Source organism: Toxorhynchites rutilus, chromosome 2 (genome assembly GCF_029784135.1).
Source record: "Toxorhynchites rutilus septentrionalis strain SRP chromosome 2, ASM2978413v1, whole genome shotgun sequence".
In the NCBI taxonomy this organism is placed as follows: domain Eukaryota; kingdom Metazoa; phylum Arthropoda; class Insecta; order Diptera; family Culicidae; genus Toxorhynchites; species Toxorhynchites rutilus.
In genome coordinates, this window is record NC_073745.1 from 20,218,843 (window position 1) to 20,236,524 (window position 17,682).

The window sequence follows — 17,682 nt, forward strand, 5'->3', positions numbered from 1 at the left end:
GTATCACCAATACATATAAGTGATGTACCAAACGAGATGATAAAGTAGATTGCGAGGGATAGCCCGTATGGAAGTGCACAACAAAAGTTTATGAACATGTTTGCAATACACAGAAATATTTTTTATCGCATGAGTAGTATGATTAGGGAAACTTTGAGTATCCTTCAGGTTGGTTTAGAGTCCCCGTGAACGTGAACATGAACAGGTGGAGGAATAGTATGATCATTTCGCAGTGAAATACACAACTAAAAAAATCGTATAGAACAGGTTCCAAGTCTAAATAATTTTTCAAGAACTTCTTTCAAATAGTTCGGAATGTTCTTATGTTCGATGTTGTATTTGCTTCAGTTGGCAGTGTGTTGTATAAACGACAGCCTTTATAAAAAAAAAGAGTTTTGGGTACAGGACCTCCGGAAGTTCATCATTCTTAGGTCACTTGTATTGTATTGGTGAATATCTCTTCCAAAAGTTCCCCCGGACCGATGGATAGAGTTTTGCAAGGCATTTATAAATTTGGGAATTTCACACTCAAATTCTGCGATGTTGTCGTCAATTCATGGATTAGGATCTTCCCGAAAGAAATCCACATAGTTATGAGTATAGCGGCAAAGCAATCTGCGCTACGCGTTGGTGATGGACCTGGTCCTCTTGCTAGACAATCGGCTCAATTGCTGGAAAGGCGTTTGGACGTCTTAGCAGGTTCCTTTTTCGGTTGAACTGTAGCAACATATTTCTATTAAAATAGTCCTGTAAAAGTAAATGAAATCTTTGCAACACTATTAGCTTTTATTAATTCAACTATTGCAATTACTCCACAGAAACGGGAACCCTTGTTCGAAATAAGTTTGTCGTCTTCATGAAAACCGACCCAGTGCATTTGTAAGAACGTATCAGAGGGGAAACGGTGGAAACTTACGCGAGTATTTTTACTCGCATTCGGACCTCTCCCAGACTCTCTGATCTGACTATTGGCACAGAAAAGCGAAAAAGCTTTACGCCGCTTTTAAAACCGGATCAACCCATATACTCATTATCTACCTTAGGACAAATACATCTAGAGCAGGGCTCTGAATAGTCATAGTCAACTGAGGATAGTCAGCTGACTATCTGACTGACTATATCCGTATTCAGTTAGTAATAACTTTTGGCTTCTTCACGCAGTTTCTTCGCCAAAATGGCTAAACAGTCAGTCGGGTGCTTAGTCGCTATCTCCCTCTACCGACTCGACTATATCATTTCATTCTTCCCAGTCCAATTGTCCTCATTGCATTTTGAAGTGACTTCCCCCAAAACGAATTCGTTATTCTCTTTCTCCCTCCCATGTACGTGTGCATGCATCGATGTTTGAGTTCACGTGGTTTGGCATACGCTACAGGTGAGCTACATTCTTTTGTATTTGTATCGTACACGAAAATTACTCACACGTATAAAACAGCGTGCAGTGTGTGTGTGTGTGTGTGTGTGTGTGTGTGTGCGCTATTTGGCACGCTGTTTACTAATACTAACGCGAGGACCTTTAAAGCATACTTGATAAATGTCTAAGTTCGTTGGTTTGAGTTCACGATGGGTAGACAATAAACCTTCCATTGATGGGGTAACTTCTTTTTTGCATCAGAAATCATGTTTTCGTTTCTCTGTATATGGACGCAAAAAAAAAGATTGCGTACGCGGGTATGAATCAGTGTCAAGGGGAAATGGAAGTGTGGATTGAAGTCAGTTGAATGAAGAGGCAGATTTGTATTCTTTACTCGAGTCAGTTAAAATAACCACTGACTGGACTAGTTCACCAGTCATCCTCGCTAGTCAACGCTAGTCAATTCATTCAAGTCACTTTTTGTGTAGGGTTTTCCCCTGGATACGGAGCTGAACCTATCTTATAATTAATATTAATATCCCTGAGTGTGGCCCTGTAGTGTGGACAGGAAGGACAGTCAGTTAGAGTGGGTGTGACGAAGTGATCGACACAGGAAAGAGTTCCGTGAAATAAATCTATATATATACGTGTAAAACTACTTGAACATAATTGTTTTATTGCTACAAATCTGGCGAAAAGGGGGGTTGTAGGGTTTTCCCCTGGATACGGAGCTGAACCTATCTTATAATTAATATTAATATCCCTGAGTGTGGCCCTGTACTGTGGACAGGAAGGACAGTCAGTTAGAGTGGGTGTGACGAAGTGATCGACACAGGAAAGAGTTTCGTGAAATAAATCTATATATATACGTGTAAAACTACTTGAACATAATTGTTTTATTGCTACATTTTGTTGTGGGTGACTGCCGAAGCAGTTCTAGTCGAAGCGAAGCACTGAGAGTAGAATCGGTCTTCATTTTCCACCTTCGATGATTTCTGGCCCTGATCTAGAGTATGTTTTGCCCTAGAACATTTCATACTGCTGACCACTACAAAATGGGTCAGATACTACAATATTGTGCGAAAACGATCGTGGTCAAAGCAAGGTTAGGAAGGTTTTACTGTGTATTTGGTTAGACTTGAAAGACATAATTTATTATGTGTTGCTTCCGTTGCTTCCCATGTTCCAAAATCAGCAACTAAGAAAAACGCAATCAAAGTTTTCTCGCATATTTGTCTGCCAAAAGCTGTAAGCATTTCAATTTAGCAATACACCGAGTTTTTTTTACACCGAGTAGCTCACACTATACTATTTGTGAATACCAGATTGCCACCAGGAAAAAGGGACCACTCCACGAGTTGTGTTTCCGCACGACCTACCTGGTGAATAGTTGGAAACCGAAAGCGCGTAATGCGATGGCGACTACTACGATGAGCCAGTGGAATGGGTGCTCACAATGAGTGCCTGATTGCAGAGGTGATACTCAACGTTCAGCACAATACCCACTGCTTTGAGTAGTTCAACCCGTTCCACACACTATTGTTTAATGAAATGTGGTGAGATCCCCTCACTGAATCAATCAAGCTTGATTACGGGTTTAAAAATTCATGGTGGGACTGTTATGCCTAGAATATCAATATCAAAGGAATGATCTGCAACACCTTCGCAGAATGTAATTCTCATTGTTATTAGGCATTCGCTAACAAGGTGTACACGTGTTCTGTTAAAGCTTTCTTATTTGTTTGAGAATTAGTTCGTTCTTCCAAACCAGAAATGAGTGCATTAGCCCTGCTGAAAGTGTGACATGAAATTCTTGCACTTGAACCGATTTATTCGATATGGATCTACAAAAATTATATTGTGGGACAGCTATGAACAGAATATCAACATGGGTCAATAGAGCTTGATGTTGTTTTGACGTAGGACTACGTCTTTCATTTCTATACCGGGGTGTAAAACCAAAGTTTCGAGAACGAAAGCGTTACGCCGGAGACCGAGATTTTGAGCGTTAATAGCTCTTAAACAACTGAACGAAATGGTATGATAAACACTTCATTTGAAAGATAAAATGTCTACGCGTCATATACTTGTTACTTTTTCATCCAAAAACTTGTTTCAATAGTCTTAAAATTGCTTTCAAAACAGGCTATTGAAATCACCAATCGGTATATAAGCGAGCGCCGCTCGTAAACCCACTCAGTTATGATTGAACAGCGATTGGAGCATGTTGTCGCTGTTGTTGTGAAGCTTATTTCGTTTATCATGAAAGCGCTGATGAACGGTGTCACCAAGAGCCTGTTTGTGCACCTAAGGCCAAAAGGGAATCCATCAGGAGGAGAGTGATGCCACGGTTCCGCTTGAAACATCGGAGCAGCCGCCACACACACACACACATACACGCGCGGAATTCTCGTTGCTGAAAAATAATCTGCCAGTTCCCCTGGGAATTGAAAAATACATTCATGCGAAATAGTTTATTTTAATGTTTTCTATCCATATAACACTGCAACCAAATACATTTGGTTTTGTTATTTTTCAATCAATCGCAATTAACAGGAAAGCTTCTGAATATTTTTTTCCCCATCAGTGGAAATTTTCGTATCCAATATTGGATGCATAACATGAAAAACGGAAAATGTTTCACATCGCGAAAATCAAGTCATTTTCGAGCGATTATTTGCTTTCTACTCATATAATGCTTCGACCAAATACATTTCGTTTTGGATTTTTTCAATCAAGTGCGATCAACGTAAGACCACGTCTTTCGGCAATTTATTAGAGGTGCAATGAATCTTTAGGAATTCCCGCTCTACGCGCACTGGCAAACAATGTTTACTCAACAATTTCTCAAACTAGAAATGGGTGTTGTGAGAAAGGATTAGCGAACGCGAAAACGACAAACGGGAGAAAGATACGTTTGGAGGTGAAGGAAATTGGCAGAAAACTTCTTCATTCTATCATTCAAATAATGTGATTCATACCACATCGTTTTGCCAGAAAGAGATTATTAATGCTCAAAGGAGGAATCGAGTCCTCCGAGGAAATTACCCAGCGCAAATTAGAGTCGACTATCGATTGCGGCATTCGTACACAAATAATTTTATAATGCAGTTTCACCAAAGTGATTTCTTCGGATATATTCACTACATCATGTCATGTATTTCATATTCTTCATTAAGAAATCCATATCCATGGCACCTATCGGTAACGAATTATTATCGAAACCACGATTTTCGCTAAATGCTCCTTTCAGTTCGGCCTGTAAAAAACTTTTCTAAACTCTAATCCATCAAATTTGGAGCCCTGAAAAGGGCCGTTGATTATATGCTAAGCTAATATAGCACGCTCTCCTCGGATACGATGGGCCAGCTGGATGTCCTTGGGCATGATGTGACGCGTTTTGCATGGATAGCACACAAATTGGTATCTTCGAATAAGCCTCCTGCAGCGTCATAACCGCGGAACTTTGGAAGCGCAAGTCGGTTTTGAAGTCCTGAGCAATTCCACGAACCAAATGCTGCAAAGGTAGCTTGCGGATCAGCAATTCGGTCGATATCTGATAGCGACGAATTTCATGCGAAGTTCCCGGTCGATAGCGATGTGGCTTCTCCACCTATCCTGCTACTGGTGCGCTTATCCGAGCTGACTTCGTGTGCCTTACCACCGAATGACTAACGAGCTGTCTGCGAAAGACTAACGAGCTCGAGTCCTCACGGTGCGAGAGTAGAGTAAGAAATGAACGAAAGCAAAGGAAGCGTCATTTTATAAACCATAAAAGTATAGAATCTAAATCCCACCCTTATTATATTCGTGAGTATACAGTAAGCTTATACAATAAAGAGGGTGGGGTTTACATTCGATTCTTTTATGTTTTATAAAATGACACTTCCCTTGCTTTCGTTCATTTCTTACTATACTCTCGCACCGTGAGGACTCGAGCTCGTTAGTCTTTCGGTGGTAAGGCACATGAAAGCAGCTCGGATAAGCGCACCAGCAGCAGGATAGTTGAAGAAGCCACATCGCTATCGACCGGGAACTTTGCGTGAAATTCGTCGCTATCAGAAGTCGACCGAATTGCTGATCCGCAGCTACCTTTGCAGCATTTGGATCGTGGAATTGCTCAGGACTTCAAAACCGACTTGCGCTTCCAAAGTTCCGCGGTTATGACGCTGCAGGAGTCCTATTCGAAGATACCAATTTGTGTGCTATCCATGCAAAACGCGTCACATCATGCCCAAGGACATCCAGCTGGCCCATCGTATCCGAGGAGAGCGTGCTATATTAGCTTAGCATATAATCAACAGCCCTTTTCAGGGCTCCAAATTTGATGGATTAGAGTTCAGAAAAGTTTTTTTACAGGCCGAACTGAAAGGAGCATTTAGCGAAAATCGTGGTGTCGATGATAATTCGATACCGATAGGTGCCATGGATATGGATTTCATAATGAAAAATATGAAATATATGACATGATGTAGTGAATATATCCCCATATCGAAGAAATCACTTTGATGAAACTGTTTACCGTTTGTCTTTTTTAATTGTTGGGAAAGGGCATTATTTCTGCTGACTAAATTCCAAGAAAAAATCCATTCCTTCTTTAAGCGTGATTCATTCTGCTTCGGATCAACGGAACAGTATGATAATCATTTCATACAAAAGATAAAATGTCCAAGAGTTATATGATTGCTATTTATTGAGTCGAAAAATTGTTTCAATAGCTTAATGATAGCTTCGAAAACATGTTATTGAAATCATTCGTATCCGTATGTAGCGCGCCCACTTGGAAACCCATTAATCTTATTGGAATGTGAGATGGGGAAGCTCATACTCACGTCTATGCATTATGCTATACACTACGACCGAACTATCGGTCGACAAGTCAGTCTGCAGTCGGCGGGGGCTCTTAATTTCGTTTTTGCAGGCCGAACCGAAAAAATTTCAGTCGAGTTAACTCTTTTTTACAGTAATGCTTTTGAATCCGGACACTTTGCATTACATTCAATATCATACCACAGCCATAACATTTTTTTCATGTTGAATTTATGCGATTAATAGTTGCTAATTACTGATAGTTTCTTGATAGTTACTAATCAATCGCATTAATTTCAACATGCAGAAAATGTTGTGGCTGCGGTATGGTATTAAATGTAACGCAAAGTGTCCGGATTCAAATACATTACTGTATACTTACTTCGATGTTATTCGTTTCTCTCTCAGGGTAAGCAACGAAGGGTGGGGTTTAGATTCTATACTTTTATGGTTTATAAAATGACGCTTCCTTTGCTTTCGTTCATTTCTTACTCTACTCTCGCACCGTGACGACTCGTTTGTTTGGGACCAAGCAGATAGCTAGTTAGTCTTTCAGTGGTAAGGCACACGAAAGCAGCTCGGATAAGCGCACCAGCCGCAGGATAGGTGAAGAAGCCACATCGCCACAGTCTTCAGAATCCTTGCTCAGTGTATATTGCTGAATTGGCAGCAATTCATTGGGCGCTGGACAGCGTCGCCTCACGACCTGTTGAACACTATTACATTGTAACGGATAGTCTTAGCTCTGTCGAAGCTATCCGTTCAGTGAGGCCGGAAAAGCACTCGCCGTACTTCCTTGAGAGAATACGAAAAATTTTGAGTGCTTTATCCAGACGCTGTTATGTCATTACCTTTGTGTGGGTCCCTTCTCATTGCTCAATTCCGGGTAATGACTCATTAGCAAAAGTAGGTGCGATTGAAGGCGATATTTATCAGCGTCAAATCGCCTTCAATGAATTTTACTCTTTAGTCCGTAAAAATACCATCGCTAACTGGCAACGCAAATGGAACGAAGATGAATTGGGCCGGTGGCTTCACTCGATTATCCCTAAGGTTAGCCTCAAACCATGGTTCAAAAGTCTGGACTTGAGTCGGGACTTTATTCGCACCTTCTCCCGACTCATGTCCAATCACTGTTCGTTAGACGCGCTACTCTTTCGTTTCAATCTGGCCGGCAGCAATATCTGCGTTTGTGGCCGAGGTTACCACGACATCGAACACGTTGTTTGGTCGTGTGAGGTGTATCTTGTTGCCAGATCGAATTTAGAGAACTCCCTTCGGGCTAGAGGAAGGCAGCCCAATGTGCCGGTGAGAGATGTGTTGGCTCGGTTAGACCTTGATTACATGTCCCAAATATATGTTTTCCTTAAATCTATCGATGTTCGTGTGTGATTATCCTTATATCCTTATACCCTCCATTTCTTCCTTTGTGAGTAATTGGTCCGCTTGCTATAAACAGAAGAATGAAATGTAAATTCACAACTGATGTACGAATAGATTTAAGAATTGAGTGTGTGTGATTATCAACATTGTAATACTTTCCTTATACCCCATCCTTTTCCTGAGAAAATGTCACCCTTTTAATCTCGAGTCCACCACGAGTAATCGGTTTCCCACATTACTAACCATAGATTTAAGAAAATTGTTCATATATATAGTTTTAAAAATATATTTAAGATTTCGGCTCCTTTAAACTTATGTAACTGAGCCTGTAAAAATAAACGAATTTATAAAAAAAAAAAAAAAGAGTTTATTTTAATGTTTTCAAATTATATGGCGAACAAAGCGACCAAATACATTTGATTTCGTAATTTTTCAATCAAGTGTAATCAGCTGGAAAGCTTCTGAAGATTATTCTTTCCCATCAGTAGGATATTTTCGTATCCAATATTGGATGCATAACATGAAAAACGGAAAATATTTCGTATCGCGAACATCATATAATTTTCAATCGATTATTGCTCAGTCGCCGAAATTTTCATACTCAGAGAGTTCATTCTCCTCTAGTTTGCCTTCCAAATTGCCATCGTAAACCACACCTTCTCTCGATTCAATCACGCACGAAAAGCATACTGAAATGATATTCAACATCGTTACTGAACGAGCTGAACGGCGAGGGATCGAGGGATTCATTACCTGGCCTGACCTGACCTGAAATGCAATCAGTTTGTTTTAACTGTGAGGGAGCGCAGAAAAGCCGATGCTGATACTCTCGTGACCAAGAGAGTATCAGCATCGAAATACGGTTCCTCGGGAAGACATAGAAGCAGCCGCCACACCCACACACATACACGCGCGCAACTCTTTTCATTTGCTGGTTATCGAGAGGAAACCTGGAAAGAAATGATCGTTGCTGAAAAATAATCTGCCAGTTCCCCTTGGAATTGAAAATTACATTCAAGCGAGTTTATTTTAATGTTTTCTATCCATATAATACTGCGATCACATACATTTGGTTTTGTGATTTGTCAATCAAGTGCAGTTAGCAGGAAAGCTTCTGAAGATTATTCTTCAGAACAAGGTTTTTTGTATCCAATATTGGATGCATAAAACCTTGAGTCTCCAACGTAACACTCTCGTTTTTTAAGTCACCCAAATATTTATTTATTCATTCATTCAGGATGGATTTAGATTCAACTTCAAACAAATGATCTCTAAATCAACGATAGTCCTACGTCACCCTTGCGGTTATACCATAGATATAACCCACTTCCTGTTTTTTTTAAACTGGAAAACAAACTATATGTTTTTTGTGTTTATCCGTAAGATTATGCATGAAAACGTTTTATGAAGAAAAGTGAAAATGGTCAAAAAGTAACATGGGACAACTATGGGTAGATCGGCAGTACTATCAACAACTGGTTCGTTGAAGCTAGCGATTGACCAGAGACGGCCCAGAATTGGCCAATAGATGAGGTGTTGTGTTTCATCAGGACAATGCAAAGCCACACACGTCTGTAGTGACTCCAAAAATTCCAGAAGCTTAGTTAGGAAATCCGGACCTGACACCAAGCGATTACCACCTTTTTCTCGCATTGTGAACCTTCCTGAGTGATAAAAAATTGGGATCAAAAGAATATTGTGAACATAGATGATGTACTAGTTTTTCGCCAATAAGAACCAAGACTTCTGTGAGAGAGGCATTGAGAAATTGCATTCTAAATAGCAACACATTATACAACAGAACGATGTACAATTGACCCAAATCGGACAAATATCTTGAATAAAGTTTTGAATTTCCCTTAGGAAATAGTAGATTTCTTTTTCCCCTACCTTATATGTTTTTCTTGAATATGTTGTGTGCTCTATATTACCGACGTCTCGCCGGTTTTTAGATTATGCTAGGCACTGTATTGTCATAATTTGTTGCCACAAATCTTTTCCATTCTGACTAATCGCATGCCGCTTTGACTCGTGGCTCGTGATGGAATAAACACCTCAATTTCCAACATTATTTCATGAACAAAAACAAGTTACTCCTAAACTTAGTTTAGCGCATGAATTGAATCAGATTTGTACTAATTTAAGTGAAATTGCATTTACTATCGTGTCATCAGCTATGTCAATGAAACGCGCCCAACCGACGTGGCAAACTCCGGTTCCTTCGGGAGAAGAACCAAAACTCCGACTGTACAACAGTCTCACCCGGCAGAAGGAAATCTTCGTTCCACGAGATGGACGGAACGTAAAATGGTACAGTTGCGGCCCAACGGTATACGATGCCTCCCATATGGGCCATGCCCGGTCATACATTAGTTTCGATATCCTGCGACGAGTGCTGTCCGATTATTTTGGATACAATATTTTGTACGTGATGAACATTACCGATATCGACGATAAAATCATCAAACGAGCGAGACAGAACTATTTATACGAACGCTACGTGGAACGTACAACTTCTCTGGAACAGATGCTGGACGATAGCAAAGAAGTTATGAGTGCCTTCCGGGGAAACCTCACGCGAACGGACGATCCAGACAAGAAGACTATGATGGAGCGGATGCTCGAGAAGCTGACCTACGCTGTGGATAAATTGACGATTGCGGTCAAAAGTGGCCAACCGGAAAAGGTGCAGAAAGCCCAGCAGCAGTTTCTTGTGGATTCCAAGGATCCACTGGCGGATTTGTTGGACAAGAAAGAAGGTGCGACGGTGAATGAAAATTCCATCTTCGAAACACTGCCCCGCTATTGGGAGGATGAATTCCACAACGATATGAATGCGCTGAATGTGCTACCGCCGGATGTTCTGACCAGGGTGAGCGAGTATGTGCCCCAGATTGTGGAGTATATTCAAAAGATTATTGACAATAGTTTGGCGTATGAGGCAAATGGATCGGTAAAGTTGCATGATCGCATTTTTTGAGAATATGAATAAATTACTTATACTATTTTAGGTATATTTCGATGTAGCCGGATTTGATAAACGTGAGAAGCACTATTACGCAAAGCTTGTTCCCGAAGCATATGGTGACGCAAAATCACTGCAGGAAGGTGAGGGGGATTTGAGTACGGGAGAAGATCGTCTCTCGGAGAAACGATCCCCGAATGATTTCGCCTTGTGGAAGAGTAGCAAAGCGGGTGAACCGTGGTGGGATAGTCCCTGGGGTAAGGGTCGCCCCGGGTGGCACATAGAATGTTCCGCGATGGCTTCCGATATCTGTGGAGATTATTTGGACATCCACACGGGTGGGGTGGATCTGAAGTTCCCCCATCATGATAACGAGTTGGCTCAGAGCGAAGCGCACGACGATAGTTCCGAATGGGTAAAGTACTTTTTACACACGGGTCATCTGACGATTGCCGGATGCAAGATGTCCAAGTCGTTGAAGAACTTTGTGACAATCCAACAAGCGCTACAGAAACACACCTCGACTCAGCTGAGGCTAGCCTTCCTCCTGCACTCATGGAAAGACACATTGGATTACTCGGAAAATACCATGGAAATGGCTGTGCAGTATGAACGATTTTTGAATGAATTCTTCCTGAACGTCAAGGATTTGACGCGCCATGTGGTCAGCGGAAAACCACGGGATCAGTTCAACAGCTGGAGCATCGTTGAGAACGATTTACAAAGGAAAATGAATGCTACAAAAGAATCTGTTAATGAAGCACTTTGCGATAACGTTGATACCCGAACGGCACTGGATGCCATTAGAGATTTGGTTTCCCACAGCAATGTATACATCAGGGATCACAAAAATGAATTAAACGCGTTGCTACTCAGAAGAATCGCTAGCTACATAACGGAACTTCTCCATATTTTCGGCGCCATCAATGGTCCACGAGGAGGGATTGGCTTCCCCATCGGAGGGAGTGCGGCAAATGCAGATGTAGGTCCCATCAACAACTGATTTCGCTTTGATTATAACGATACATTTTCTTCACAGCTCGAGGAAACCGTTATGCCGTATTTATCCGCGCTGTCTGAATTCCGCACCGAGATTCGGGAACAAGCTCGCACGATTAAAAGCTTGGAAATTCTCACCCTCTGCGATCAACTTCGGGATGATATTCTCCCGAACTTGGGCGTCCGGCTGGAGGACCGTGAAGGTAACCCATCCGCATTGAAGCTGGTCGACCGCGAAGTGCTGCTGAAGGAACGCGAGGCCAAGCGTGCGGAAGAGGGTCGCAAGGCGGCGGAGAAGGAACGCAAGAAGGCGGAAGCAGCTGCCGCTCAAGCAGCCAAGGATGCCCAGCGGAAAATCAACCCCGTTGACATGTTCCGCAGTGAAGCGGATAAATATTCAGCCTTCGATGAGCGTGGTTTGCCGACGCACGATGCTGAGGGGAAAGAAATCAGCAAGGGACAGCAGAAGAAGCTGCAGAAACTCCAGCAGCAACAGGAAAAACGCTACCTGGATTATGTGGAATCGTTGAAAGCCTGAGATATTTAAAGTTATTACAGTGCATTGATTAAAGCTTTTATGTGAAAGTCATAATAAATTTGACTTATTATTGAGGCAATTCAAATTATTATTTAAACCACAGGTCTTTGTTCGAAAGTTGTATGCTGATCGGTTCCGAAAGCGTTTGAACTTAAAATAGAATAGCTTAAAATAGAATAGAAGGCGGTGTTTTGATTGCAGTTTAGGCCAGACTTCAGTGCCATTCAGTTGAGCTAACTAATTGCGAGGATTTATTCATTTTGGCATGACGTCTTTACAACACACATATTCACAATGTTTCTCCAATTAACTTGGTTCATGGCTATCTCTTTCCAATTCCGCGAGCACCCCGTGGTCACCATGACCTGTTCCACTCGCTGCACTCATCGTCGTCTCGTACCAGCCGGATTCCCGATGAACACCATTTCTGCAGGATAGTTGTCCGACATTCACGCAACATGTCCTCCCTAGCGTATCCTTCCAGCTTTGAACACTTTCTGGACACTGAGTTCACCGGTGAGTTGCATGAGCTCTTATGAGTGTTTCGTACAGAAAACATTCACACGATTATTAAGTCTGTTTGACCTCAAGTGTTTGTGGAGATCATAGTAGATACGACTCCCATTGATAATGCATCTCCGGATCTCGCGGCTAGTATCATTTGAGACTGTACTATTGAGCCAAGGTAAACAAATTGGTCCGCTAACGCATTTAAACGCATTGATTCTTAGTCCAACTTTCTAAGCTTCGCGGTTAAATCTGCTGTAATGTTCAACTTCCGTCTCAAATGTTCTGCCGACAATGTCTACGTCATCAGCGAAACTAATGAATTGACTAGATCTATTGATAATCTCACCACGCAAGTTAAAAGCGGCTTGTCTCATAACATCCTCTAGCGCAATGTTGAACAGCAGGCAAGAGAGACCCCCTGCGGGATTTGAATGAATCAGAGGATCCACCCAATATTCGCACATAGCACATAGCATATTCTACCCATCGTAGCCTTAATCAGTCTTGTATGCTTCCCGGGGAAAACGTTTTAGTTCGCGATTCTCCATAGCTCTTTTCGTTTTATTGAATCATATGCAGCTTTGAAGTCGATGAATAGATGGTGCGTTGGACCCAGGGCTTGGAAATATTGAGCTTGTTAAGTAATATTGAAAATATATTTTTATCAGTATAACACGTTTATTTTGCTTGTCGATGCTGCTGTCATTCACTCGACGTCAAACAAATTTACAACTGTGTTCATACCTGAGACGAGACATGACAATAGGGGGCCGATTCCGGACCACTTTTTCTGTCAAACTCGGACCACTTGCAACTCGACTCCTGATTGGTTGATGAGGAAAACAGTTGACAAAGATAAATATACTAAAATGGGATTTCCAACTTTTTCACAGTGTTGCCAAATATATTCAAAATTGACTAATAGTTGCATTCATATTTCAATTTAGCGAAAATGTCTATTATGGATTCTTTGTATATTTTCGTTTCTGTTGCGTCCTGTGTTCAGTTCCCGAAGAGAGGGAAACATTGTATAGTACTGTTAGTTTTTGAACGATGTCAGAGTTAAATTATAAGGCCTTATTTCCGTATACACTTCACGGTGAAAACGAAATGAAGTGTATCCGCGATGACAACTATACAATGTTGACACCTGGAAACAAAATTAGTTTTTAACAAGGCTTACTAATCTCACCACATCAGATTAGCCGGCCCGAAGGCAGTTTTAAATTTGTCAAAATCTGAATGAAAATTTTTACTTGGCGTTGTTTATTTACTTGAAGCACGTCTTTCTTACCATAACTTAACCCATTTTCTATACACTTTCCGATATTCTCATTAAAATTTATTATAATATAAAATTATCTTCAGATACCATTTTTGTAAGAGATTATTTTACCATATGAAGAAAACAAAGTTTTCCATTCACATTGAACATTAATTCGATACGAAGAAGTTAATTTTCATTCAATTCATGTATTTCAACATATCATACTCCTGTTATCAAATCTACGTTTTCTATTTCTTTTTGCTTTCTCTGCATTTAAATTTGTTTTGGATACCAAAATAACAGGAAAATACTAACTGTTTAAAATATGACACCCGATTTTATAATTAAGATGAAAAATTGTACAGCTCAAATAAAACATGATACAAAGAACACATGTTTCTCTTATGGGAAAATAATCTTCCGAAATTTTATAACATTTGGCAACCTTCACATCTCGCGTGGCTCGGCTCCCTGTTATCTAGCACTTGGTTGACGAAAATGCAGAAAGAAGAGTAAGAAGCCAGTTGTCACGTCTTGTCTTAGGTTCATACATATTCATTCTGTGCTATCTGAGCTTTTCTTAAAGTTCGAGACAAGAGAATTCATTCGCATTTATTCATTGCCATTGAATTGTCAGGAATGTTGTTACTAGAGATGGGCAAACCGTTCACGAACGGTACGAAAGAACTAGTTCGCCGAAAAGAGTGAACGAACGGTCGTTCTTTTTCAAAGAACGGTAGTTCTCCCCACGAACTGATTGCGAGCGAACGGTTCGTGAACGAACTGTTCGAGAACGAAGTGTTTGCGGGCAAATTGTTTTCGAACGAAAGAGTGCAGCTGAACTGATTTGCACTGGACGGAATGGATAAATAGAACGAGAATGCTTGTATGAAAAATAAAACGATATTGTTATTTACGAGCAAAATGCATGTAATCCAAGGTTTATTTTGTTGATGTATACTCAATTTTGGGTTAAAAATTAAATTAGATTTTCGTAGTTTTAAAGGCGATGCTGTATATTTTCAATTTCATGTATTTTCTTCAATTCCGCGAAACATTCATATACTTCCTGATTATCAGAAAAAAAATCTAGGGGAAGCTGGGGCGATTCAAGAATTAGGTAAACATAAAATCTCATAGTGAGGGCAAGTTGAGAAGAAAGTTTTTTCGTTGCTTTCAATCCATTGTTTGCCCTATTGCGTGTACGTGTTATCGTAATTGTTTATTAATTGATTGTTAGTAGAAATAGTTGCTGAATTTTTCCTCTGAATAAAATATGATCTTACATGGAATCTGTGTGCATCTTTTGTTAGTAGAAATAGTTGCTGAATTTTTCCTCTGAATGAAATATGATCTTACATGGAATCTGTGTGTTGTCCATACAGAAAATATGAAAAATTGCACATATTTTGTTCGCATTAAATTATTACTTATACTTTTGTCGTTCGATAAACATATTTTCACATACAGTTTGCGACTTTTAAAGAAGAAGCACCCTATCTTTCCCCACTAAATTTCAAAAATATAAATCCCATACGTACACTATCCAATCCAACGATATATATGAATAGCTGTCTATAGACGTTGGGTTCCAGCTAATATTTTATGTTGTTCTGAATACCGCTGAACGAAAGAGCGAAAGAACTGTTCAAAAAAACTGATTCACTTAGATGAACGGTTTGTGACTGAACCGTTCATCAAAGTGAACTGTTTTGCCCATCTCTAGTTGTTACTGTTTATCTTCAACATCCCGATCAAGACGGGTCTATGGTACTAGGTGAGGCCGTTTCGTCACTAAGTTGGTTAGGGGAGCGGTATATGAAAACAGCACGGAAGAAAGTAGAAGGGGAATTATTTGCTTGTAGCGTGAAAGAGACAGACTGATCACGAGCGAGCTTCGGCAATAGCGTATTGTGTTTTGTTTACAAACAAAACACAGTAGACTTCCAAGATGGCTGAAGAGTTGTTTTAGCAAGTTGGCCCACCTTAGTATATACTTCTAGGCGCCTTGATCCCGATAAGTGTGTGATTTTCTCATTGAGTCAGTTGCTCCGAAAGCGCAACGCAAATCGGTGGCGCAAGCAAAAATGCCAACAAAAGAGCAAGATCTGCACGCACACACACACACACAAGGATTCCATAGGATTGGATGGCGAGGAAGCATTCTGTAAAATCGATCTGAGTAGCGAATGTAAACTTCGTCAGCCAAAGCTGCCATTTTGGATCGCTAATACTATAGCACAATTTGACCCGTTTGTAAAAGAAAGCTCGAAATATTCCTATTGCTCTCGGGTCTTGGACACCACCATTTTATGTTCGTGTGTTCGGAATTTGAGTCAAAAATTATTTGTTCGAAATTTGAGTCAAGATGGTATATTTTACATCGCAATTGGAGTCTTTTGAAGCATTTCTGACAAGTGGAATTGGAATTGCATATTCACTATGTAAAATGAAAGCATTTTAACTGAAACAGAGACCTTGCATGCTTCCACAATTTAATTTCTTGTCACTATTATGAGCATTCTGTACTTCGTTATCTCCCTGAACGAATTTCTCCGTTTCGTCAGTGTCCGAGAACGATACTGATAGTGTATGAACAGGTATATTAATATCAATGAATGAGAAAACTACGGATATTTCCTTTTGCTCACATTCCGTGAACGCAGAGCAGGACGAAAGAGAGAATGAACGAAACTGAATGAATCAACTGTGAGTGGCTTGCCGTGATTGTGAGGTTTGGCGTTGGTTCATTTTCGGTATCCCGAATTCAATGGTATAATGATCGAATGTGGTCGAAAATTCAGCTGAAAAGATTGATGTGAAGCAGATATTTCCAAGCACTGGTTGGAACTCACGACATTTCTGAAGGATCTGCCGCAACGTGAAGATTTAGTCAGTAGTATGAAGTCGACCTGACAACCTTCTACGAATCTGTTCGTAAGTGGCGATAGACGACAAAAGATGATTTGGGAAAATATTCAGGACGATTATTGTACGAAAGTTTTCACAGTTTAGTTTGTCGTCTTTCTTGAAGATGAAGTGCAAATAACCACATATTTCCACTCCATCTGACAATCTGTCGATGCAGAACATTAACCTTTTTTTCGGATCCATCTTCATAAGTTCCGCTCCGATTCCATCTTTCCCAGTTAATTTGTTGTTCTTAAGCTGTTTGATGGCATTTCTAATCTTCATTATGTACCGCACCAACGTAATCGCTCCCATCGTTATCTTGGTCCTCTGCCTGTACGCCATTTAAGTATTCATAGAAGTGACACTTCACGTTCGTTCATCAGGATACTCCAAACCTTATCCCAACACATTTCTGTTCGTGGCACGAAGCCTTTTAGGGATGCATTGAGTTTCCGGTCTCATCAGTTCTAGTTCTTCACACTCCTTATCTTGTTGGCGGCGCTTTTTTCCCGGAAGAGTTGGGTTTGCTGTCTCCGCTTTTGTCTATATCGTCCCACGTTCTGACGGATAGCTTGGCGCAGCATTAGCTCTCGCGCAGCGTTTTTCTCGTGTAACACTTGCTGACACTCATCACCACACTTGTCCTATTATATCATGGACAGACATACAGCTGTACTAGCTTTGTACGTGTACAGCGTTGTACGGGTACCATCGTAGCATGACAGACATATATTGGTTGTACATTGTATCGCATGTCAAACTGACAATCAGAAATCTTACCAATTTTCACCACATAATTCAATGAAAAAGGTTTTTATTTAGCGTCTAGAAATCAAACACAACAAACAAGTTTCCAATCTGATTTATTAACTCAAGAGAAAGTCAATGAAAAGAATGTTTACCAAGTGTTTTGATTCGGCTTGTTCATGCTACCCACCACTAAC

At 40.6% G+C, this 17,682-nt stretch overlaps 1 protein-coding gene across 1 annotated transcript; it reads left to right on the forward strand.

Moving 5' to 3' along the window:
- The first annotated feature begins 9,530 nt into the window (after window positions 1-9,530).
- Window positions 9,531-12,154, forward strand: LOC129765485 (cysteine--tRNA ligase, cytoplasmic). Its single transcript, XM_055765852.1, has 3 exons — window positions 9,531-10,499; window positions 10,558-11,493; window positions 11,551-12,154. The coding sequence occupies exons 1-3, from the start codon at window positions 9,723-9,725 to the stop codon at window positions 12,046-12,048; spliced, it is 2,211 nt and encodes a 736-aa protein (XP_055621827.1). The 5' UTR covers window positions 9,531-9,722; the 3' UTR covers window positions 12,049-12,154.
- Window positions 12,155-17,682: the final 5,528 nt, after the last annotated feature.

Coding starts and splice junctions, on each gene's coding strand:
- LOC129765485 (XM_055765852.1), top strand. CDS start 9,723: ATGTCAATGAAACGCGCCCAACCGACGTGGCAAACTCCGGTTCCTTCG. Junction 10,500..10,557: donor CGTATGAGGCAAATGGATCG/GTAAAGTTGCAT, acceptor ATACTATTTTAG/GTATATTTCGATGTAGCCGG. Junction 11,494..11,550: donor GGAGTGCGGCAAATGCAGAT/GTAGGTCCCATC, acceptor TTTTCTTCACAG/CTCGAGGAAACCGTTATGCC.